Below are 24,285 nucleotides of genomic sequence, written 5' to 3' on the forward strand. Positions count from 1 at the left end.
CCATCCTTGCTGCAGAGCTCAGGCTGGTATCCTCCAGTCCCAGCTTTGGAAGCCCCTGTCGTCCCCCCTGCAGGGCATGAGGCCTGAGCTGAAGCATGGCTGCGTGACGGCCTCCACTGGGGGTTTTCCTTCCTCCTTCCTTCCACAGCCCTGGGACAGGAGACCACCCACCGCTGCGCTCCCCGCCTCACTGTCTCCAGCGGGCCTGTGCATCAGTGCTGCCACAGGGTGTGAAGGGACGGTGTCGTCGGGGTCTGGCCGCTGGAGGGCCCAGGGCCGACATCTGCGAAGTGCCTCCCTGTGGCCGAGTGCTCTCCTCTGCCCGGCTGGGCCGTGGCCCCGGGGGGCTCAGGCCGGTTGCCCCGCGGGGGCCATCCCGCTCCCCGCAGCCAGCCCGGTGCCCCAGGGCCGAGGGAGTCAGAGCAGCCGGGGCCGCCCCCCTCTTTCCCCCCCCGTCCCCCGTGTCATTCGGCAGGGGTCGCCAGGCCCGTGGGGCGCCGGGGCGGGGAGCGGGCGGCCGAACCGGCCGGGCGAGTCAGGGCTGAGTCACGGCGGGCGGAGCAGGGCCGAACGCGGCAGCGCTGCCCGCCACTGGCTCCATGGCGCTCAGCGTCGGCATCCGGCGGCTCTCCTGCTTGCCGGGCCATGGCGAGAGGCAGGTGCAGCTCAGCTTCCGAGGTGGGCCCCGGCCACGCTGGGAGGGATGGAGGGAGGGATGGGGTCTGCCTTCCCCGCGGCAGGTGGGCTGGGCCAGGCTGCCCCGCCGGCACCTCACGCCTCCCTTCTACTTCCCAAGGCTTCACCCAGAAGACGAGGATGATACGCTGCGGTCCAGAGGCCGTCTTTGGGGAGGTGAGCGCAAACCAGGGAGGCATGAGGAGCAGCGGGGCTCCTCCGCAGGTGTCGTCCATGGGGCAGGGATGGGACACGGTAGCACCTCGGTCGATGCCTCGTGGGGCAGGAGGGGGTAATGAGGGGAGCAGGGACCGGGGGTGGGCTGGGAAACATTCCTCCTAGTGCCCATCTTCACTGTCACATCCCTGAAGCCTGCAAAAGCCCAGCTATACCGGACTGGCGGGTGGTTCCCATTGCTCATCTCCCGTCCCATCTCGATGCCTCCGTGCCGCCCAGGGAAAGGAGGAGAAGGATGGGGGGCAAGAAGGACCTGTCCTTGCCAGCCGCAAGGCAGCCAGCCAGTTTGGGTGTCAGGTGAATTGCAGCCTTGGGGTGCAGCTTTACGATGTGCCTGAGCCTGGTGGCTCCCTGCACTGGGTGATCTCTTCTCTCCAAGTACCTCTATACCTTCCTGTGCCTTGTCTGACCCACAACCTGCCAGCTCAGGGACCTCAGCAGGTATAAGCATCCTCCTCCTTCCAGGGTGATGATGCTCTGGCTTCTTTAGCAGATGATTTGTGGCTCTGTGCTGCTGGAGGGACTCTCACTCCCCTCTCCATCCTTCCTCCGTTCCCACCTGCAGGGTCTGCCCTGGCCAGCAGGAAAGTAACTTCCCACCCCAGCAGCTTTTTGTTACACTCCTTGGTTCAGTCACTTTGCAGAGGAGACCAACCAGCCACCAAAGGTGGGAAAGCATGGCTGGGAATGAATTATTATCTCTTCCTGCTCTGTTTGTTTACAGCTTTTTCGCTGGCCTCACTATGGGAAGCTTGTCATGGGAGAAATGCTGTCCATTAAGGTTTACAACTGCAGCAAGGTTTTTAGTAACAGGTGGGTCTTTTGGTTGTTGGGGTGACTGGCAGAGGTGAGGGAAGAGACATACTGGGCTTTAGATTTTCTACCGGGAGTAGAAAATGTTTATCAGAAATTTGATGGAAGGCAGGCGAGCAGGATACAAGTTGTAGAAGAGGGATAGAGATGGTTGTTCTGGTGGGGCAGCAGTGCTGTATATATTAAGTTAAATAAGGGGAATTATTTAGTTGTGCCAGAAGTAACAGAGAATACCTAAGGATCCAGATCAGACCCCCAGGTGGGACAAAGGTAAAATAGGGCTCTAAAAAACAGAGCTACAAGGGCAGGACTTGCAGCAGAGTGGGGACCTGCTCTCACGCTGTAGATCCACGTGGTGACCATGACAATGCTGCACCCGAATTCAACATGCCTATCAGTGGGGAAAAGCCCCAAGCCTGTGGTAGTATGGTTTAACCTTTAAAAAAGACAACAATTTAAATTTAAAGGGTCAACCAGAATTTAAAACGCTTCCAGGTAGCACAGATGCAATACTGTGAACTCAACAGCTACTCCAACAGTTGTAAAACACTTCAGGGAAACCCAAGGGTAGGGGTGACAGATTGAGTAGTGGTGGTGGAGCAAGCAAGAGAGCAGAGGCACGTCCTTCCAGGACATGTGAAACATGAGGATGCAGGGAAAGGTGCCAGCTCTGATAAGCAAAATGTAAGAACTGAAGGAAAATCAACAGGAGCAACTTTCTAGCAGCAGCTAATAACAGAAACCTTTTCAAAGCCATCACAAGCCTGCCAGAGAGGGTGTGGAGGAAACAGAAGAGTACAGTACATGCGAGATACTTAAAGATAAAGCCAGAGCAGAAAATGTGGCTGAACTTTGTGTCACTGTTTACAGGATACTTTCCGTATGGGAGCTGGATCAGAGGAATTATTTCTGACTGAAATGTCAATAGAAACTGTTATAGGACAAATAGATAAAACAAACAGTAACAAATCACCAGGACCTGATGGTGCTGAACAACGAAGTCCAATGGGAAATGACTGGACTGGCACTGACAGCACCTATTCACACAACTCTGCTGCTGGGGAGCAGAGTAATGGCAAGTGAAATACATTACAGTTTAAAAGCAGTTGGTCAGTGCACTGGGATGATAAAAAATAAATAGAGAGTGTTGAGGGACAGAAGGGAAAAATTTGTTATGCCGCTGTATCGATCTGTGGTCTCTAGACTTCTGCGTGTGCAGTCTTTCTGTGGTAGCAGCACCGAGCTGGAAAAGCTGGTGAGGAGAGGGATGAGTGGAGAGACTCCTTCCTTAGGCGTAGGAGACTAGATGGGCTCTGCGCCTCAGAGAGGAGGGAGGTGAGAGAGAATACAAGAGATCAGTAGCTTGCAGCTGACATGGAGGTGACTGGGGAATGATTCCTCCTGTCTTGGTCCCGGGCAGGCAGTGCAACGCTCCAGTGGTGCTTTCCAGCAGGCAGTAGGAAGCTCTGCTTCACATGGGGCTTAGCTCGGCTGCTATCAGAGCTGTCACGGGGAGATGGAGGCTAATGTACAAACGGGCTCCAGACAGCAGTAACACAAGATGTGGTTAGGAGCAGCTGAATGCATTCCTGCATGTGTTACTGCCACTTGCAGGGAGCCAGGTGACCCTTCCCCAGGGAGAAGCCCCTTTGGAGTAGGTAAATTTTGGCCCAACTTGCTGCAGACATCCCTGTGGCCATGGATTTATGTCCTGTTTCTGTATTTCCTTGTGTGGAGCCTTTGCTTCCCAGTTTTGTCTGGGAAGAGTCACCCCAGCTCTGCTGGGTGCCCAAACACAGGCTGGCTCCCGTGAAGCCCAGCTCTGCTGAAGGGGAGAGCTGCTTCACAGTCAGTAAGACTGGATCTGTGCAAGCCCTTAACTATCAATGGCACCTTGGTTGCAAGCAGCTGCTTGGGCATGACTAGGGGGGGGGCATGACGTGCTGCAGGTTCAGTGTGTCTCAGGTATTTCAGTTGCCAGACTCCCTATGGAAAGCACTGCAGCAGTTCGCTGCCTTCACCACAGCTTGGTGGGGTTGTGAGCAGGAGAGCAGAGATCCTGGTACTTTCTTTCCCCAGGATGTAGGCGCTGATGCTACATACACTATTGCTGCAGCCTCTGGTTTTCTTCCAGGCTTCTCGGTACCCTTGTCCTCAGCCTTCAGCACCTGATGACGTCTGGGAGGCTCATCCTTCGGGAGGCCCTCATTGACAGGAACCAGAGAGTCACTGGTGTAAGTCCTCCACAGGCAGCCTGGCCATCAGCAATCAGGAAGGCTTTGTGGGAAACCTTGCGTGGTGCTTCCCAGGTGGATTTGGGGCTGAGGGGAGTCCAAGGTGCTGCTTTGACCCTGGGAGTATCACGGTGTTTGTGCCATCCCTGCGCAGGGATGCAGCCACTTCACACCCATTAAGTGGTTCTAGGAGCATCCAGAAGTGCGTGGGGTAGAATGGGGGCCCCAGAGACCTGCCAAGGGCCTGAATGAGCAGAGGCAGGCTTAGTAAAACCTCCCCAGGTCTGGGCGATGGATGTAGGAGGTGGCATTTCATCTGCATCCTGCACCACACGGCGTGTGGGCTGCTGCAGAGTGCAAAGCAGGGGGGAGTTGACAGAGTGAGGCTGAAGGTGGCATGGTGCCTCAGGACCCCCGGTGAGCTTTTGGGTTAAATACCAACGCTAACTGGATTGCTTAATGATGGTCTGGGGCAGCGTGAGTGGCTCTGACACCTGCCTGCCCCTCTGCTCTGCGCCGTGGGTCCCACTCCCCTCCTGCCCCAGTGCTGGGGCTCACTGGGCCCTTTGTGCTGGTGGAAAATGAACACAACCCAAAAATGAGTCGTTTCCTGCCAGCTGGGTGTGCAGGCACAGTTCAGCAAGTGCTGGACAACCAGGGCTCAGTGCCAGGGCTGTGAGCAGGGCTGGGAGGAGGGTAGGCGGAGGTGGGCAGCCCTGTGATGTGCTGCACCCCTGTTTGCCCTTCCCACAGGCAACGTGACTCACCCCCATGGTGGCATGTGGGATGCAGCTCTGTGGCCACTAGACCATGAGCCTGAGTGGCACAGGCACAACTTTCCTGTGTTGCTGAGCTGGCTGGATCAGGGAACATGTCCAGGTGGAAACTGAGCATTTCCAGGATGACTTTTAATCTGATGCAGCTCACCGCATAAACGTTAATGCCAGCAAAGGGACAGGGACTAGACCAACCCTTTGGCAGCACTCCATGCTGTTGATGGCTTGAAGAGACCGAGCTAGGGCCACTGTAAGGTCAGAGCTGCTCTGCAGCCCAACCCTTTGCCCCTGGCTGCCTCTTCCCTTGTGCTAACAGCAGCGCTCATGCTGATGAGCCGCTCCAACCAAAACCCAACTGCATTTGTTTTTGCCAGGTTAGTTTCTGATTGTGCAGCCCTGTCTGCACAAGGGCTGTGGGGGACAGAAAGAGGGCAGGCAAGACTGAATGCCCATCCAAGAGCAGCCTAAGATCCTCTCCCTCAGCTCAGCTGGGAAGAGACACATCCCCAAGGGAGAGAGGCTGTTTCAACTGCTGCTCCTTTAGCAAAGTGGGATCAAAGCACTTCCTGCTATTCCAAGTCCTGTTCTTCTCTGGGACTTGAGTTATTTGCACCCTTTTTTCTCCTGGTGGTTTGAAGGAGTTTTTTCAGAGCTTTGGCTATTCACCCAGCTTTATCTCAGGCTTCTGCATCAATCCAGCCTTTGCTGCTGCCTTTCCCAGCCACTGTACTACTGCTTTCTTGGGCTGTATTTCTCCTCCCAGGAACATGTGTTTTCCAGGGACTGAGCTATGAACCCAGCTTGTACATCCCCTTCAGCCTAGTGAGAAGTGATCTCCATGGCTGTGATTTTGGCCTCTACTGGGAAATTCTTGTGCATTTGTGTTGGTTTGAGATCAGGCTGGTCATGTGCAGACCAAGTGTTTTCAGACCTGTGCTGTCTGTCCCGATACCCCATACTTCTCTGGCCGTCCTTCTACATCACTAACACTAAGTCAATGTCTCTTGTGGTGCAGACTCTGGGTGTCTTTATGGCTCCTGTGATGTTTTAAACCAAGCTGTCATGCCTGGGGATGCTCTGCCAGCTGTCTCATGCCTCCCACAGAGAGACTGCTCCAAACCCCTACACGTTAGTTTGCTCTGCTCTACGGCTCTCCCCACTTCCCTTGTCAAAAGTGAATCAAGACAGCTCTCGGGCCTCTCTGTGGTATGCTTTAGATTTGAAAACTTGAGCCAGCTTTTATTCAGTGAATCCTGGAGTTTGGGAAGCTGTAGGGGAGGGAATTTGGTTAACTCTAGCTTGTTGATGGAGGCAGACAAGGAGAGTCTGGTATAAATAGGCTTCTTGTGGGGTTGTGACCGCCTTCCTCCTCCCAGCATCTCACTTCTTTTTTCCTTCCACACTCCCCATTCCCCTTTTCTGTGGCAATTCTGCAGTTGTTTTGTGGCTGCCAAGCTCTCGGGCAGCTTCATTTTCTGTTTGTAGATCTACATTGAGTTGGATTTGCGTTACCAGCCTCCAGATGGCTCAGCTGGAACCTGGGTTGAAGAGGACTTTGTCTATCAGATGAAAGACAGGTATTGAAATCCTGGGAGGAGCAAATTTCCAGGCAGCTTGTACAGCTGCCTTTGCCAGTGGCAGCCTTTGGGATGCAATCTAGCCTCATTTACTCTCCACCTCTGGTCAGACTGATGCATCTCTGCTCTACAGCAGCAATAAGTGAGCAGGGGTCTTGGAAAGAAAATACCTTGTCTTCACAAAGAGCCCGTGACTGCAACAACCCACTACACCCTGGGAGTCCTTTCAAACTCAAGAGCATTTCTGCAGCCTTCCTGGTTGATGGGAGCAAGACTTTGTGGCTGCAAAGTTGCAGAGAGCGTGGCTTTGGACTGTAGCAACCCCAGGCACCCTGCATGCAGGTGGTGCCCAAGCCAGAGGAGATGTGGGTGTCTGGTTGAACAGGATGACAGGCAGCAGCAAGGTCTGGGGAGTGTCACTTCTGGAGTGCCAGAGGCAAAGCAGCAGGCACACAGTGTGGACAGTGGAAAAGCATCGCTTAGGAGGATGCTTGTGTCCCTGCCAAGAGCCAAGCAGGAGCATGGCTGTGGCGTTGTTACTTAAATGCATCACTGAACAGCCACAACACACTTGTTTTTTCAGCAAAGCATCTCTTTTTCTTACAGTTCGGAGTTAATCATCCGCAATCCTGGATTTGAGGAGATGGAGTAAGTAGCCCTACTTGAGTGTATCAGCTCACCTGCCTGGGTGGAGGGGAGTGCACAACCCACTCATCAGGGCTGATGATGCGGCATGTGATGTGGTGGGGGGGTTTGCAGGGCAGCCGAGGCACCAAGAGCGAGTGAATTGGACAGGAGGGCCGCTGCGCTGGGCAGGAAGCTGGCAAAAGGCCTGGAGACTGATGATGAAGAGGAGGAAGAAGATTTCTACGATGTGTCTGAGATGGAGGTCTCGGGCATTGTCTTTAGCCCTGTGAAGAGGTATCCATGGTGTGCTCTTCTCTCTTGGGCCCTGGGGTGGAAAGTGCCAGCTTGTGGGGGAATCCTGCATCTCTTGGCATTCTGCTTCTGCAGAATGTCAGAAACTTTCAGTCTTCAATTCCCCCAAACAGGGACTGTTGGGGATTTGCTCATTCCCAGGGCAAGGGGCCATTATTTGCCAGGGTTTCCGTTGCTTCCTTTGGTGGGGGCTTGCTCAGGTCCATGTAGAAGAAGAAACCTGCTCACCTGGGTTGTTTTTCTGTGCAGCCGCTCCAGACTTTGCTCCACATGGGACCTCTTTGCCACCCCAACCCCGCAGAGCTTCCAGGTACTGCAGCGTTGGGTACGCGTCCCTGCAGCTGCCTCTGGCCCCACAGCCAGTCCCTTACTGCCTTGCTGCAGGCCTGGGCTTCTCCAATTGCCTCATACCCCAGCGAGGCCTCTAGCATGAAGACACCTTCTTGCTTTGTGTGGCTTCCCTAGGCAAGGTGTGAGATTCCCTGAACGGACTGCATCCATGAGTGCTGGCTCCAACATCAGCCAGCCCAGAGCAGAATTTCCTTTTGGGCCATGTAGTTAGCTATGGATGTACAGGAAAAGGGAATCATCCTGACAGCCACATGTGCCACTGCAAAATGCTGTCTGAGCCGAGCTTTGGAGAGCACCCAGACAGGGCTGGTGCCTGCCAGCTTCCCCAGGGCCTTGCCTGGGCCCCCACAGACATCTGTGGGACATGGCTGGAGGTGGAGGGCTGCCGCAGGGGCTTTTTTGAAGATGCCGGGAGGCTGGTATGAAGCTGTGGGTCTGGCTGGTGCTCTGACATCAGGTTTATTTGAAACCACTGTGAAGTTTGGAAATGGAGTTCAGTCCCATTTTTTGCCTTGCAGATTTCGGGGCAGGTCTTCCAGCCTGGCTATGGATTTAAATCCTTCCCTGGTTCTAAGTAAACATGGACTCACATTTGGGTCTCCTGCTTTTCAGGGCTGGGTCCTATTAACCAAGCAGGAAGCTTTTGTGGGGGTCGAATTTTCTACCATCCTTTTCTTGAAGCTTTTATTCTTCACCGTAACAACTGTATGGTTGCTTGTACTGAGAGCAAATGTGAGAACATTTCTTCCATATCTTAGATTCGAAACCAGTCGCAGCAAATGAGACAGCCACATTCCAGTCTTTCCAATGGTGTCCATCTCAGTAGGATTCAGAGAAGTATTGACAGAAGATATAAAGAGCATCTTCTCCAAGATGTTCTGTGGACCCCACCATGTGGGAGCAGTGGGTCTGCATCCCCTTGGGATCAGGAACTGAGTGGGGACAGTGCTACTGGGGAGGCCACTCTTGTCAAAGCTGCTGGAGATTTAACACTTCATTTCCTTGCTTGTCTGAAAGAAATACCTTGCATACCATTTTGATTTGCCCTGGCCATAGCAGATTTCAGCAGCCATGCTCTTGCCAGTCCTGAGTGTCCACCCCTGTGGTGAGAGGGCCCTGCACATTTGCTTACTGGTATTGCTGAAATAAGCTCAAGATGGAGCTGGAAATGAGGACAGTGCTGATCCAAAGGTTTTCTCCTGTGTTTTCTTAGGTTGGAATTAATATCATTGAAGCACAGAAGCTGGTGGGGGTGAACATTAACCCCTTTGTGGTAGTCAAGGTTGGAGAGGAGAAGAGGCACACGGCGACACAGAAGTCAACAAACTGCCCCTTCTACAATGAAGTATGTGATATGGACAGAGGCTCTGTCGTTGCCCTACCGCTGTCCCAAGTGGCTGGGGCCATCCTTGCAGGGGATGCTCAGGATGTAGTTGCTCTCAAGCAGAAGTGCTTGTGGGGCCATGTTGGGACCCTGCAGCTCAGCTGTCTTGCTTTTCTCTTTTCAGTATTTTTTGTTTGAATTCCACGAGCCAAGGGACGTTTTATTCCACAGGCTCATAGAGATCTCGGTATGTCCTTCTCTTTATCCTTCGTCAGTAACTGATACAGCTTGACGCTTCTGTGTGTAGATGCTAGGAGTGATGGGCAAAGCAAAGATACCAGTACCAGCCAGGTTCTCCAGCCATAGGTGTCTGCCCCGCAGAGAGACCAAAGGCCACTCCTGTGGCTGCAGTGGGGCAGAGACCCGGCCCTGCTTTGAGCCAGCACTTGGCAGTGCTGCCTTCCCACCCTCTCCACGTGAGGTTTTCTCTGCATCCAGTGACTGAAGTGGGGCCTCTGGGGCAGTTTCTTGCCTGTTGCCTTGCTGCCCCACTGTTTTGGGGGTGGTTCTCTGCTGCGCCTTACCCTGGAGCCTCATCCTGCAGGTCATGGAGGCGAATGACTGGTGTGAGGGGAGCTCAGCAGTGATTTGTGCTTGTAGAAAAGCCCAGGCAGGCAGAAGGCAGTCTTCAGAAATCCCCTGGCCCAAAGTGCAGGGGCTTCTCCAAAGCGCACGGGCTTCTCCAAGGCATGGGGCTTTTCTGAAGATGGCTAAACCCAGCCAGCACCTCCTTTGCCATACGATCTCCAGTGCTTTCCTTATGAAAGGCTGCACATCTCTTGTGCTGGTGTGGGTTCAGCAAGCACCAAGCAAGACTCAGATTTTGGGAGAGACACTAGCCTGGTGGGGGCATGGCTCTGCCCTGACCCAGCAGGATATGGACATAGGACTCCCTGTGGGAAAGCAGGTGTGCCCTTGGTCCGTCGTAGGGGTTTGGCTTATCTAAGGCTGGCAGAAGAAGCTGAATCAGTTGCACATGAATTTGCCTTGGCCCAGGTTTGACTGAAGGCTATGGGCTGGTGGACTTTGTGGAAATGGTTGGGCGGAAATGGTTTTTTTTCCAGGGCTAACTCAGATCGGTCAGTATGCATGAGGATCTTGCAACTGCTGCCTGAGCTGTGCGTTGGAATGGGCACCTCTTAGCAGTCTTGTCCTCAGTGATGTCTGGATGTGTCACCTGGCTGCTCACACCTCTTGGTGCTCAGGGGGATTTGTGCTGTCTGCAGGTTTTTCACTCAAAGAAGGTACCATTCCTGGGAACGTGCATAGGAACGTTCAAGATGGACGTTGTGACGGTGTACAGCCAGCCAGGTATGACCAACTGCACTGCATATCTGCTCCCTGATCCTGCCTTTGTTTGAAACTCATGTTTCCTTCGTGCTTTGCTCGGTCTTGTGAGGCCCATCCCTTTAAAGGACTTAGTTCACGAGACCAGCACTTGCTTCTCCTCCTGGCTGTCTGAGGGCTGGTGACACCTCCTGCACCTTCAGAGGCAGGGTCAGGGCAAACTTTGTGCAGATGTAGTTGGGATGTGAAATGGTACTGTGGGCTCTCCACATGGAACTCCTTCCCTTCCCTCTCAGATCACAGGTTTTTCCAGAAGTGGGCTGTTATCAGTGACCCCACGGATACCCGGGCAGGTGTGAAAGGCTTTGTGAAGTGCAACATCTCCGTCACTGCACGCGGGGATGTTGTGGGCTCCCTTCCCACGTCCTCCAGCAGCCGGGCTGAGGACATTGAAAGGTAGGTGCAGTGTGGTCTTGCATGGCCCTGAGGAAAAATGTCATGTCTCTCTTCACGTCACCTTTTTTGCCCCATTTTTCCCTCTTCTGTTGGGGAAGGAACCTGGGAAAGAGCCCTGTGGTGGGGCAGGATCCAAACCTCCTGCCAGTCTGGGCATTTCCCAGTATCGTGTTTCCTGGGCTCCAAGAGAGAGTCAGAACATGAATTTGTCTTTCAGAAACCTGCTGCTGCCTAAGAGAGTCCCTGCAGAGAGACCCTGGGCCAGGGTCTGCGTTAAGCTGTATCATGCCGAGGGCCTGCCCAGCATGAGCGCGGGCATCATGGGTGGTTTCTCCAAGATTATAGGGGAGAAAAAAGTCTTTATCGACCCATACGTGCAGGTCTCATTCTGTGGGCAGCAGGTGAGTCTGCTGGGGGGTCTGCATGGGGCCAGGCTGATCCTCCCTTGGCTGTGCTGGGCTGACGCTGCCAGGAGCCTCCATGGGACACAGCAATCCCACCAGAGACAGGCCGGGAGAGCCCAAGTCTTGCTGTCTTTGGCAGTGGCCTGAGCCGTGTGGCGATGGATGCACGGTGTCTGGATGAGGCTTTTATGGGACCTTTGTCTCTGCAGAGAGCTGTGTGGGGGACAGCCCCAGCCCTGAGCACAGCCACTGGCTGAGCTACTGGCTGGAAAGGTAAAGATTTCATATCCATAAACATAGGGAGAGGGTCAAATAAATCCTGGAGTGGAAGTCCTCTGTGGCAAGCTGGACTCAACCTGACACCCTCGGGAGAGTGTACTGAGCTAATGGCCCTTTTCTTGCACCCAAGGCGAGGATTTCTGGTCCTGTGGTATCTATTAAGATGAGAAGCAGTCCCTGGGCAGCCTTGGTGTGCTCCCAGGGGACCCTGTGACACCTCTGGATCTGGTGGTGCTGCCCGCTTGCTTCCAGTGTTTCCCTTGGGCATGCAGGACATGACCAGGGCCTTAGGACAGCCCCACTTGATGAATCATAGAGACCAGTTGCTGGGACGGGGCAGGAGCAGAGACACTACCGCCTCCAGAGCCTGACCCGTACTGTCTGCAGGTGGGACAGGAGGACATGCCATTCCCAGAGAGGGGCTGCGGCATTCCTTGCTCTGGCCACCAGCTGGGTCTGCGTGGCTTTCATAGCTTCTCCTTCCCAGGGGGAAACATCGGTGGAGACCAACACCACTGAGCCTGAGTGGAACGAGCAGATCAGCTTCATTGAGATGTTCCCACCTCTGACCAGGAAGATAAAAGTCCAGGTGCTGGATGATGCCAATGTTGGTGACGTGGCCATCGCTACACACTACATTGATCTGCAGCAGATCTCGGACCCTGGCAGGAATGGTGAGGCCTGGCATAGCTGTCCCCGGGGCAGGGCGTCCTGGGCATTCCCATGCCATGCACCCTCTGCTCGGCCATGATGGTCTCCTGGAGGTGGGAAGCAGGAGTGGCCAAAGCACACTCACATCCCTGTGTCCTAGGCTGTCTTCTTGGGGGAAGGTCTCTGCAGCAGTATTCTGTGGTGTAATTAGACCCTGTCCCTCTCGATGCAGGCTTTAACCCCATGTTTGGCCCAGCCTGGGTGAACCTGTATGGGTCCCCCCAGAACTCGGCTCTGCGGGACATCCACAAGGAGCTCAACGAGGGCATGGGTGAGGGGATCTTCTACCGCGGGCGCATCCTCATGGCCATTACGGTGGAGATCTTCAGCAGCCCCAGCGTGGCAGAGAGGAAGCTTGGGGACAAGACAAAAGGTACCCTAAGCAAGCTGAAGCTGAAGAAGAAAAGTAAGATATCCAAGGAGAAAGCCAAAGAACTGAGCCAGCTGCAGGGAGAGGAGGAGGCTGAAGGCTCTCAGGAGGCTGAGCAGCCTGGGGAAGTCACTGTGGAGGTGGAAGAGCTTCACCCACTCCCCGAGGTGAGTCCTGCCATGCTGGTGTGGTTGACCCATGTCAGCCCGTGACATGCACAGACCTCATGGGGAAGAGGCAGTGAGATCACTTGCTGGTGTAACAGTGCTGGAGCAAACGCAGCCTGCCCATTGCTGGGCCATGCAGGGCTCTCTGAGCCTCTGCAAGGACCGAGGCCATGCCTGCAGCCCCAAAACTGCCTCCCACAGTAAGGCTGGAGCATTCCCACATGCACTGCCTTCCTTGCGCAGGGAGGACTCTCATGTGGGTGTTATTCCCAGGGCTTTCCTTTGAGCATGTACTTTTTCTCCCCTGGAGCCAGGGAGCTGTTATCTGGCTCTGGGTCTCTTGGCCTGGGAAAGGCAGGCAAGATGCAGCTGTGTTGGTACGGTAGCCATCCCGTAGCCTACAAACCTGCTCAGTGGCTTCACACAAGCATCAGCCAAAGCCATGGCTCTGTACCAACCCCCTGGAATTTCCAAGAAAACTTGTCCCATGTCTGGCAGCCCAGTGGTGGAGACCTCAGCAGCACCCCACTGATGTCCCTTGGGAGGGTTAGCATGCACTGGCCATACCTTGGTGCTCTCCAAATTTCTGCTGAGGCAGTGTTTGGGCACATGAAGCTCTCAGGCTGATTTCTTTCTCCTTGCTCAGAACGCGTTGGGGAGGAAGGAGGAATTCCTCCTCTTCGCTGCCTTCTTTGAAGCTACTATGATGGACTCCTCTCTCAGCTCCAAGCCTGTCAGCTTTGAAGTCTCTATAGGTGGGTGTTCCCCAGGGCCCCATGTCTAGAAACTATGGGAACAGTGTGAATCTCCCTCTGACAGCCCAAGTCAGCACTGTGGTCCTAAGGTGCCAGCCATTGCACAGCTTGTGCCTCCAAAACAGGAACTCAGGAAGGATGGGGGATGAGGCCAGGGAGTGTGCACAGTGCTTTAATTACCTTAAAAGTTTGGATACTCTCGTATGGGATTGGAGATTTGCAGTATTTGTATGAACTGCCCGTTTGGTGAGAGTGGTGGAAGCTCTCCTGGGAAGTGGGGGTGAGAAGAGGTAGAAGGGTTTGGGAGCAAGAAAGGGAAGCCAAGGAGGAAAAGGTAGGATACTGGGTGTCCTGGTTTCAGCTGGGATAGAGTTAATTGTCTTCCTAGTAGCTGGTATGGTGCTATGTTTTCAGTTCAGTATGAGAAGAATGTTGATAACACATTGATGTTTTCAGTTGTTGCTAAGTAGTGTTTAGTCTAAAGTCAAGGATTTTTCAGCTTCTCGTGCCCAGCCAGCGAGAAAGCTGGAGGGGCACAAGAAGTTGGCACAGGACAGAGCCAGGGCAGCTGACCCAAACTGGCCAACGGGGTATTCCATACCATGTGACACCACATCTAGTGTATAAACTGGGGGGAGTGGGGGCGGGGTATCGCTGCTCAGGGAGTAGCTGGGTGTCGATCGGTGGGTAGTGAGCTATTGCACTGCACATCATTTGTACAGTCCCATCCTTTTATTGTTGCTGTTGTCATTTTATTAGTGTTATCATTATCATTATTAGTTTCTTCTTTTCTGTTCTATTAAACCGTTCTTATCTCAACCCATGAGTTTTACTTCTTTTCCTGATTTTCTCCCCCATCCCACTAGGTGGCAGGGGGAGTGAGTGAGTGGCTGCGTGGTGCTTCGTTGCTGGCTGGGGTTAAACCACGACACTGGGGTTGGCCATGTGGTGCTGAGGGGCTGTGACAGCAGGTGATGGCAAAACAATGGTAGGAGAGCGGGTCCAAGCCCCCAGCTGCTAAGCTGGATGGGTGGAGACGCTTGATGCTAAGAAGTCTTCCTGAGTGACTTCTGTTGATCCCAGTGTAGGGGTGTAGATGGCAGTTAGTAGGCACTTGGTGGAGCTGGTGGAACTTGAAGGCATATACAAGGACTTCCTTGCAATTGTCCAGCTCCCTTTCAGGCATCTTGGTTTTCCATGTGATACTCTGATGGTTGGATGCTACTAAACTGCTAGTTCTGAAAGCAGTGCATGCCCACGTGCTTCTCTTGGCAGGATGATTGCACTTTGATTTTGCAAGCTAGCGAACTTGTTTAACATTGATCCCACTTATCTGTTTACCGTTTAATGCTTAATTTCAAGGAAACTATGGCAAAGCTGAAGAGGTAGTGACCAAAGTAGGGAGAAAAGTGGAAAAGGGAGAAGTGAAAGAAGAAAAGCAGCCTTTGCTGGACCCTGGTTCAGATGGTGAGCTGGATGTTGAAGTCCTGGCCCCAGCTTCAGCAGCACTGAACAAATCGGTGACGAAGAGCCAGAGACCAGAGCCCATGGAGTATGACAGGTGAGTCTTCTTCATCCTTCTTTCCCACCTGCCATGGTCCTGCCCCAGCTTCCCAGGTTGGTTGTTCCAGATGTTATTAGAGGTCTGCTCAGCAGTGCGAGTGCTGTGCAGGTGTTTCTCCCTCTTTGCAACCCTGCAGCTTGCCATGGCCTAACTGGCTGCTGTTGCCCATTAGCCCTACAAGCCCTATGGTGTCTGCTTGATGTGTGCAGGTGGCCAAGAACAAGGTCGCAGGGAAACTGTGACCCATCAATAACAGCAGTCCCTTTTCTGGTTAACAAGCAGCATCCTAAGGGCTTGATTCCAGTGAGGAGGAAGGAAAGGAGTACTCCAGCACATGCTGTGCTATGGTGGGCAGGCGAGACTCATACACAAGCTCTTCTGATGATATGTTTACTCTGGGAATGCTGCCTGGTTTGTCCCACAGGCCTGGCAATGTCTTTGTGTTTGCATTGTGAGCCCTGTGCCTGCTATTACTCAGCCCCATAGCAGCAAGAAATCTCAGCAGCATCCCATACTCCCATCAGCCTCATTCATCTGGGCACATGCTGCTCTCTCTGCTAGAAACCCTGTGTGCTTGTTTGGGATGGCAAAGGGCAGGTCCAGTAGCTTGCATCCATGTCCATGGTGCAGGGCCCAAAACAGCCAGTTCTCTGCAAGGAGGACAGACCCCAGACGCTTCTCCCTGTGCTGGGTGTGCTGGTGCGCTGCATTGTGACATGGCATGTGCTTTCTGCAAACAGCAGCCATAACCTCCTGTGCCTGCTGCCCTTAGGTCATACAGCTGCCTGCCCATGATGCATGAGAAACCCTGCGTGTACGTGTGGAGCTACTGGGAGAATCACACCTGGAGACTCTGCATTTCCAACTGGATTGTCAAGCTGGCAGAGCGCCTGGTAGCGTGTTCAGGGTGTCTGTCTGTGGCATAGTCCTTGTAGCACATGCAGTTGCTCTGTGAGACATTTGCCTTAAACATCCTCACTGCCCATGTGAGTCTGTGTCTCTCACAGGACTCGGGCCCACCTGCACTTTAGATGTGTGGGGTAGGGCAGTGAGTGCAGACCCACTGCCCAGGCTGTGCTGCAGCCTGGCGGTGGCTCCTGGAGGTGTGAGTGAAGCGACGTCTGTGACAAAAAGCACCTTTGCTCTCAGTCCTGAGCTGTGTTAGCACTGGGGAGATGCTGCTGCAAGCAGACTCTCAGCCTCGGGCTGTCATCAGGGGTGTGCAGTCTCTTCCCAGAGCCTTGTCTTTGCCTTTTGGGCTTAGAAATCCAAAAGCAGAGCTTGCCAGTTTGTTTCAGTGGCTGTTCAAGGACTGAGACACAAGGTGTTGTAAAAAACAGGGTTAAGGTTGTCCCCAGGCTCCAGAGAGTCCCTGGCAGCACAGCACTGGCCTGCAGCACTCTCATGATCCCCAGCTCTGCAGAAGGGAGCAAGCCATTTGTGGCAAATGCATCCTTGCAATTTTTCACTCTGACCTCACAGCCAGGCACAAGCTCCCTGAACGTTGTACTTTCCGCACAGGAGCAGGGGCTGGATGATGTGGAGAAGCTTGTGAGAAGGTCAAAGGCTAAAGCAGAAGAGCGGCTCAGAGAGGTGCTGGAGGAATTTGTAGCTGGATGCAGGTTAGCATGTCCCTGATTTCCTAAGGTTTCTTTTCAGGTTAGGAGGTCATGTCATGTTCTGCCTGGGCTGTGCACAGCCTGCTCTCTTGTCCTCTTGAGGCAGATGAGTGGAAGGAAACCAGGATGACCTGGAGAAAGGACCCTGTAGCTCTTCAAGCTTGGAGATGAGGACCCCAGTCCTGGGAAGCACAGGGGTCAGAGACTGCAGCCTCCATGTTCCCGGACTCCAGGGTTTTTCCTATATGTTAGAATGTTTCCTTCACTCTCTTTGGTCACACAGACAAGAGACTAGTGTTTCAATCACTGTGACTGACCGGTGGGGTCCAATACATGCTTCAGTCCCCAGCCTTGTGATGGCAACAGTAGAGAGGGAGCATCAGGTGCTGAGCAATCCCCGGTGTACCTTCTGAATCAAAAAGCTTGCAGAAGGGAGGGCATTGCAGAAAGGGGGGTTTCTGATGCATCTGGATTAGAACCAGGGATTTGGAGCTTGTGCCCCTGCTGTGTGAGCTGTGCTCTGCCTGCTGGGTGGAGGGGATGCAGAGCCTGTGCTGCTTTTCTCATTGCAGGCAATATTCACTCAGCGCAGAGAGAAAAACAATGGCGCATCCAAACAACCTTGACAGATGTCGGATGAAATACCTGATGCGCAACATCGTAAGCTATGGGGCTTGGTGGTGGTTGTGGGAGCCTGTGCGATCCCTGCTCTGGGGGATGCTTCTGGAGGACGAGAATTGATGCTAAGAAAGAAGCTTGGGGCTAAGACTCATGGTATCAGTCATAGGCTTTTACTGCAGCATCTCCCACTTCTGCTTAGAACAATACAGCTTCCAGCAAGGGAACAGAGGCAGGGACTGGCCATGGCTGCCTCCAGTTTTATGCAGATGCTGTGCTCTGATGCCATCCTCACTCTCCTGTGGGCCATGTGTGGCTAAGCACATGCATGTTGCTGCTCAGTAGGTTGCTGGAGGCCTTTTGGTGCAGGCTATTCCTGCAGGCAGTTTTGGGGGAGCTCACTGAGACCCACTGCCCCTGAAAATTCAGCCCATAGGCTGGGTACCCATCCAGCAGATCTACAACAGCCATCCAGTTCCTGGAGAGGGCAACATCTAGGCACTCATAATCCTGCAGACAAGGCCAGCTAGCTGAATGAGAGCACAGTTACATACCCTCCTGCACACCACGGCTGTAGTCAGTCCCCATCACACTACAAAGCTTTGAAAGGCTGACCAAACTGCAATGACAGCAGCAGGAAGTAAAATGTAGGCATGTCTGGGTCCCAGGTCCCTTCCCTCAGCCTCCCCGCACAATGTCGCCTGAGTTATGGTGAAGGTACCCTGCTAAGTCTGAGACCCTCTGAAAGAGAGAACCAGCCCAAGAGATGAGGTTTCTGGCCTTGTCAGTCCATACTGGGTTTGCACCCTGAATTCCTTCTGGATTTCATTGGTAGTTTTGGTTCATCACCAAGTTTCTCCTTAGGTGTGTACACTATCAACTAATTCCCATACTTCTGTGGCTCCAAGTTATTTCTTATGCAAAGCCTCCCCTAGGCACTATCTGGAGACTTAGACCACCAGCTTCTGAAATGTTTATTCCTTATACATCTTCCTGCCCCAAATGATACAAAAGCTTACGGACTTCTGTTACCAGCTGGTATCGGCACAGCTGGTGAGTTACTGTGGTCTCCAGTTCTTGGCACCCTTCACTAAATGGCTTGCGACAGGTTCATGGACGTTTGCTCTCAGCAGCTGGGGAGGGAGCTGTGGTGGAGGTCAGGGTGCAATGGCAGGATGGACATGATCAGCACACGAGTGCTTCCCCACAGAGCCCCCATGAGGAGTGCCAGCGTGGCATGCCTGGGTCACGGCTGGGTGCATGATGGCTATACTCTCTGTTCAGATCCTGTATGCAAAGCAGGGGCTCCGTGTGAGGCGGCGGCTGACTCGAGCCAACATCAAGGAGAAGGTTAAGGAGACAAGGAGGATCCTGGCAAAGCTACGCTTCATGGCTAAAGAGGTACAGCTTCTCCTGGGGCACCCTGTTTCTGAGCAGGAGAGGGTGCAGGCAAGGAGACTGCCTGTCAGGGCTCTAGCTGGCCTGAGTTGGGGCTTTGCCTCCGCTGTCTTTCCTTGCTATGTAAAATCCCAAGTTCCAGCTGCTGGAAGTTACCATATTTCATGTAATTGCTCTTAGGAGGGATGAGGCTTGGCAGCTTTGCAGGGCTGTTGGTGACAGAGCAGGGGCCCAAGCAGCTCAGTGGTGGGTTGGAGGCAGAGCTGGGCCAGCTCTAGGCTGCAGAGGCCTCCCTGCCCTCTCTGCCCAGCCAGGCTGAGGCTGTGACTGCAGCAGGGCTGCAGGCAGTCTGCCTGGGAAAGTGGCCCAGGGACTGACTGCGGACTCTTTCTGCAAATTCAAACTTGCATTAAAATAAGGTCTCTCATCCATAGCAGAGACTCTCCATTTTCAGAGTTTCACTGGCTCTATTTTACATAACTCTGGAAAGTCAGTGCTTTCGTATAGTGTAAACCAGAATGCAATGTTTACTAGAGTTAGGTGGACAGATATAGTTGCAGTTTGGAGAAGTCTTTCACTAAGTGAAGTCAAATCTTTTTCACAACTTTAGCTATGTGAGGGTAGACTTTAGCAAGAATGGGATGTCACTCCTCACATCACCAGGAGAAGCTGTCCTCAGGCTCCAGCCTTGCAGGCTGGTTGCAGCTGATACCCCAGAGAGAGAGGAACCCCCTCCCATGTGGCTCTCTGCGATCAGGTGAGAATGTTGCTGTCACTACAGAGTCTGCCTGGCACATACACTTGCCACTTTTAGTCCCTGCTTGGAGGCTGGCAGTCTTGGTTTGGATCAGTAATAAATTGCTTCAGCTACTTGTGTACTGAAAGATTGCAAGTACAAGTACCAAGTAGAAGTGCAAACAGTAATGGCAGGGAAACTGAGATGGGTAAGAGAATTTAGATTAGAGTTTAAAAGAATTTATTGCTCCCATCTGTGCATTTGCTTTATTGCAAGTCCTGCTCTCAACCTGAACCACAGCTTTTTACTCTGGGCCCTCATGCTGCTGGGATGGCAGCTAATGTTGTTCCCTCCCATGGATCAGCACTCCTGTGTCCAGTAAAATGCCGCTTCTCCAGTCTCCCTCCCCCCAACATGGCATGGGGTTGAGTGCATCCTGCTGGTGTTTGCAGTGAAAAACAAGGCGGATCACAGATCCCTCCAAGAAACCTGCTGTGCTGGTTTTGGCTGGGGTAGAGTTAATTTTCTTCATGGTAGCTAGTATTGATACCGAAAAAGCTGGTCGAAGAAACTCTCTAAGACTTGATTTTGGAGTTTTAGAAAGCAGGCATTCTTTATTGCAGCGCTGGGTGCATGAGGGATCGCTCCACCTATTGTGCACACCGTCAGGCCTAATTGTGCAGGTTAAGTACATGTTCTACATACATATTCACTAGATTTCCGAGAAATGTTGTACATATTCATTAGTTTTCCAGGAAACTATTAGCATATGCAAATGTCCTTTACGTAGGCACATTGAAGATCTCTGGTGATCTTCCATAGTATTCCTCACTTGTCCGCTACTTGACCCTTCTCGGATGATTCTGCACAGTGTGATCTTCTGCATGTTTGATACATCTTATCCTAAAGAATGCTCGTTAGTGCTTCTATTATCTATGCTTACATTTTGATGTAATTCACATGGATACTTCTAAACTAAGTTACCTAAAAGGGCTAAAGTCCTTATCTTCTTCAGTGGGGGCTTGTCTGGGATGGCCCAGAAACTGCAAGGCCATCCAAAAGCAATTTCTCACACATTTTGCAACATACAGCCCCCCCCATCCACCACTGATCAGCAAACAATCAGGCAAAGAAACAGCAACACCATTGTATTCAGTATGGGGCTGTGTTCTGGAAAACACTGTGCTGAAAACAGTGTTGATAATGCAGGGATGTTTTTGTTATTGCTGAGCGGTGCTTACACAGAGACAAAGCATTTTCTGCCTCTCACCCTACCCCACCAGTGAGGAGGCTGCGGTGCACAAGAAATTGGGAGGGGACACAGCCAATACAGCTGACCCCAACTGACCCAAGGCATATTCCAGACCATATGACATCATGCTCAGCATATAAAGCTGGAGGAAGAAGAAGGAAGGGTGGGGAATGTTTGGAGTGATGGTGTTTGTCTTCCCAAGTCACTGTTATGTGTGATGGAGCCCTGCTTTCCTGGAGATGGCTGGACACCTGCCTGCCCATGGGAAGTGGGGAATGAATTCCTTGTTTTGCTCTGCTTGCATGTGTGGCTTTTGCTTTACCTACTGAACTGCCTTTATCTCAACCCACAGGTTTTCTCAATTTTACCCTTCTGATTCTCTCCCCCATCCCACCGGGGGTGGGGGTGGGAGTGGGAGTGAGTGAGTGGCTGTGTGGGGCTTAGTTGCCAGCTGGGGTTAAACCACAACACCTGCAGAGCCATATTGTAGGGCTGAGTTTTTCAGAAGCATGTGGCCAATATTAGGCCCTTAATTTGCTTCTGGATCTCCAAATCGTCATGCAGCCAGCAGTCCTTCCTGCGACGAGATGAAGCTTTCACTGTGTCAATGGAGGGAGGACAAGATAAGTGCTGCTCCCTCCACTGCGACATGCCTCTTTCCTCCCTCCAGCCCCAGTGCACCCTCCCTGATGTACTCATCTGGATGCTCAGCAACAACAGGCGTGTGGCATATGCAAGAGTTCCTGCACAGGACATCCTCTACTCGGTAGTCGAAGAGGAGAAAGGCAAGGACTGTGCAAAGATCCAGACTGTCTTTATGAAGGTAGGATTTATACCAGAACAGTGTGCTCTTGCTTGCTTCATGCGACTTCTCCCTCATTGTTTCCAGCCCTCCTTCCTGAAATCCTGGAGTTCACAAGGAAACACAGCTCTTACTCCACCACTGCCTTTTGCCTCTGCCGATGTGGTGCTCTGTCTCCTGTGCTCTTCGGTTGGTCACTGGCTGATGGTGATCATCTTGGTGTGAAGGGGGCATGGCTGAGATGGGAAACCTGTTAAACCTCCTGTGCTTTCAGGTCCCTGGCTTACACACTGGTGAGATCTTTGCCAAACTGGAAATCTACATGTGGCTTGGGGTAACCAAATATGCGAAGAACTGTTTGGCGGAGCTGCCTGAGGAGTTCAGATACCTCTCTGAGAGTGAAGAGACAGCCCAGCTCTCGGCGTACAGTCCTCCCAGCAGGCTCAGCAGGGATGGTGAGTGCAAATGCCGCTTTTACATGGTTTAACTGTGAGCAGGAGAGCAGAGAGCGAGAGGTCCTGCCCCAGGGTCAGTGCCTGAGGAGTAGGACCTGATCTATCATTTCCGTGTCATCTCCAAGGCATGGCTGGGACAGGCAGGTCCAGTTTGCTCTCATGAAGACATGTTTGCACACTCACAGCTGGAGCAGCAGGCAGGACGGGTGCTTTGTAGGCACTGGACGTGCTGCCAAACTGGCAATGGGCATGAGGTCTGACCCTTTGCTGAGGCCTGGTGGTGCTCCCCCACAGCAGATGCTCACAGCAGATCATGCATATTTCACATGTCGTATCCTTCCCAGAGGTGTCTGGGCAGCCTGCTGAATTTGTCTTGCTTGGCCAAACCTTTTTTGATATGCTGGTCTTCTGAGAACCCCAGTGATTGCCCCTGGAAATGGTACCCATTCCTTGCAGGATGTGCCCACTCCTACCTGGCTGACCCTCTTCATGCATTTTTTGGCCTCATGCAGGGCTGGATTGGGGAACTGGGACCTCTCTTCTCTTTTTCTTACCAGATTTCAGCTATTTCCAGCTCCGAGCCCATCTGTATCAGGCTCAAGGGATCCTCCCTGCAGATGACAATGGCCTTTCAGATCCATTTGCAAGAGTGGTTTTTTCGACTCATTGCCAGACCACCAGGGTAAGACCACTTAAGCTCTTGCCTCTGCCTTCTTGGGGACCTGGGGAGAGAAAAATCATTATGTCCTCACTGACATGTTGAAGGCCAGTGCTGTGGCAGTCCTCCTGGAAATTTTCTAACTCCAGGCATGAGGTATTTGTGTGCTCTGGGCGGTGTGGCTATGTTCAGGGAACATTTGGCAAAACATACAGATCATTGAGCATGGTCTCAAAGGTTGATTGGCATGTGCTAGTTGGCCCCGAGTGCTGATTTCACGCTTTTACCATCTCCCCTGCTGCCAGGCGCAAGCTGTGTGGAAGAGGGGATCAGCCCATGCTTCCTCACTCTCTTTACAAAGTGCGTGTGGTTTGTTTCCACTGGCTGTGGTACGCTCAAGCCTCCTGTCTCTGTCTGCAGATGCTGGAGGAGACACTGAGCCCCATGTGGAATGAGCTACTTCTGTTTGACCAGCTCATTATTGATGGGAAAAAAGAAGAGTTAAAAACAGATACCCCCATCATTATAATCAACCTTTTCAGCCACAATAAATTTGTAAGTATGGCCATGCTGCCCTCCTGCTATCGTTTCCAGGACAGGGAGGGCAGAGGATCTCTGTACGGGTTCTGCAAGCAGGCACTTAGGAACCACATCTCTGTTTGGTTTCCATGAGTGAGCTTGATCCTGGTCCACTGGTGGCGGTGTGTCCTGGGGGTTGTGACTGAGGTTGAAACTTTCTGCAGACTTCTGCTATGAGCTGGGGTGAAGCTGCTGGCTGCAGTGTGCAGATGGCTCAGAGATGCTCTGAGCCAGGGCCTTATTAGTGCTCGGTGGATCCAGGATCTCTCCACTTTAGAGAAGCACTGTGCCTCTTCCAGCTGCCTGCCCTGTTTCCTCGGCAGGCTCCCATTGCAAAGGGCTTGTAGCCAGGGGGAAACAATGTAGCTCTTATGGTTGTTACTTCCTCTCTGTCCCCCAGGTACCACCTTCCATACCTCCTCAGTCCTCCCTTTTCTCTCTTCAGTAGTACTTTGAAGTCACACTCCTCTCCTGGGCCCTCTTTGTTATTGTAAGGAGAATGGTGTAACTCACACCATATTCTCCTGTGTAGCTCAGCAGCTTTCCTGGGTCCATTTCCTGGGTCCTGGTACAAGGTAGACACTGACATACTGGAGTGAGTCCAGAGGAGGCCACCAAGATGGTTGGGGTTGGAGCACAGGACAGAGTGAAGAGAGGTGGAGAGCTGGGTATATTCAGCCTGGAGAAGATGAGGCAAAGGCAGCATCTTATTGCTGCCTGCAGCTGCCTGGTGGGAGAGGGTAGAAAAGGTGGAGTCAGGCTTCTCTTGGAGGTACCCAGGGGCAGGATGACAGGCAACAGACACAAGTTGGAACAAGAAAAACATCCAACTTGATATAAGGAAGCAATTTTCACCCAGAGAGAGTTCAGACGCTGGGCCTGGAGCTCAGAGAGCTTGTGGGATCTCTTATCCTTGGAGACATTCAAACCCTGGCTGGAGGACACTGAGCAACCTCATCTGGCTTTGATGTCCTCTGGTGCATGGTCCCAGGCTGTTTGCCCAGTTCTGCATGGAGATGGACTGGGAGTTAAGAAGAGCTGCTGCAGGCATGTCTCATCTGCTCCTAGCTCTGGATGGAGCAGAGGAAATCAAAGCGGAGGATGGCAAGGGTGGAGGAGTGGTCTTGTGCTGTCCCAGGTTGGCTGAATTAGTGGTGGCCTTTTCTCTGAGGTGGTGAGATAATACAGG

At 52.7% G+C, this 24,285-nt stretch overlaps 1 protein-coding gene across 1 annotated transcript in view; it reads left to right on the plus strand.

Moving 5' to 3' along the window:
* The first annotated feature begins 243 nt into the window (after positions 1-243).
* LOC104316209 (fer-1-like protein 4) overlaps positions 244-24,285 on the plus strand; it is a 40,805-nt gene continuing 16,763 nt past the window's right edge. Inside the window, exons 1-25 of the mRNA XM_069808826.1 lie at positions 244-678; positions 797-852; positions 1,637-1,725; positions 3,860-3,959; positions 6,221-6,312; positions 6,919-6,960; positions 7,072-7,233; positions 7,501-7,561; positions 8,816-8,947; positions 9,111-9,173; positions 10,213-10,297; positions 10,570-10,729; positions 10,947-11,130; positions 11,900-12,086; positions 12,296-12,660; positions 13,307-13,415; positions 14,778-14,976; positions 15,752-15,872; positions 16,501-16,601; positions 17,171-17,258; positions 18,501-18,617; positions 21,273-21,425; positions 21,679-21,859; positions 22,417-22,541; positions 22,938-23,072. Coding sequence (XP_069664927.1) covers positions 600-678; positions 797-852; positions 1,637-1,725; positions 3,860-3,959; positions 6,221-6,312; positions 6,919-6,960; positions 7,072-7,233; positions 7,501-7,561; positions 8,816-8,947; positions 9,111-9,173; positions 10,213-10,297; positions 10,570-10,729; positions 10,947-11,130; positions 11,900-12,086; positions 12,296-12,660; positions 13,307-13,415; positions 14,778-14,976; positions 15,752-15,872; positions 16,501-16,601; positions 17,171-17,258; positions 18,501-18,617; positions 21,273-21,425; positions 21,679-21,859; positions 22,417-22,541; positions 22,938-23,072 — 3,186 coding nt within the window. The 5' untranslated portion in view covers positions 244-599. The remainder of the gene's footprint in view (positions 679-796; positions 853-1,636; positions 1,726-3,859; positions 3,960-6,220; positions 6,313-6,918; positions 6,961-7,071; positions 7,234-7,500; positions 7,562-8,815; positions 8,948-9,110; positions 9,174-10,212; positions 10,298-10,569; positions 10,730-10,946; positions 11,131-11,899; positions 12,087-12,295; positions 12,661-13,306; positions 13,416-14,777; positions 14,977-15,751; positions 15,873-16,500; positions 16,602-17,170; positions 17,259-18,500; positions 18,618-21,272; positions 21,426-21,678; positions 21,860-22,416; positions 22,542-22,937; positions 23,073-24,285) is intronic.

This window comes from Haliaeetus albicilla, chromosome 2 (assembly GCF_947461875.1).
Source record: "Haliaeetus albicilla chromosome 2, bHalAlb1.1, whole genome shotgun sequence".
Lineage (NCBI taxonomy): Eukaryota > Metazoa > Chordata > Aves > Accipitriformes > Accipitridae > Haliaeetus > Haliaeetus albicilla.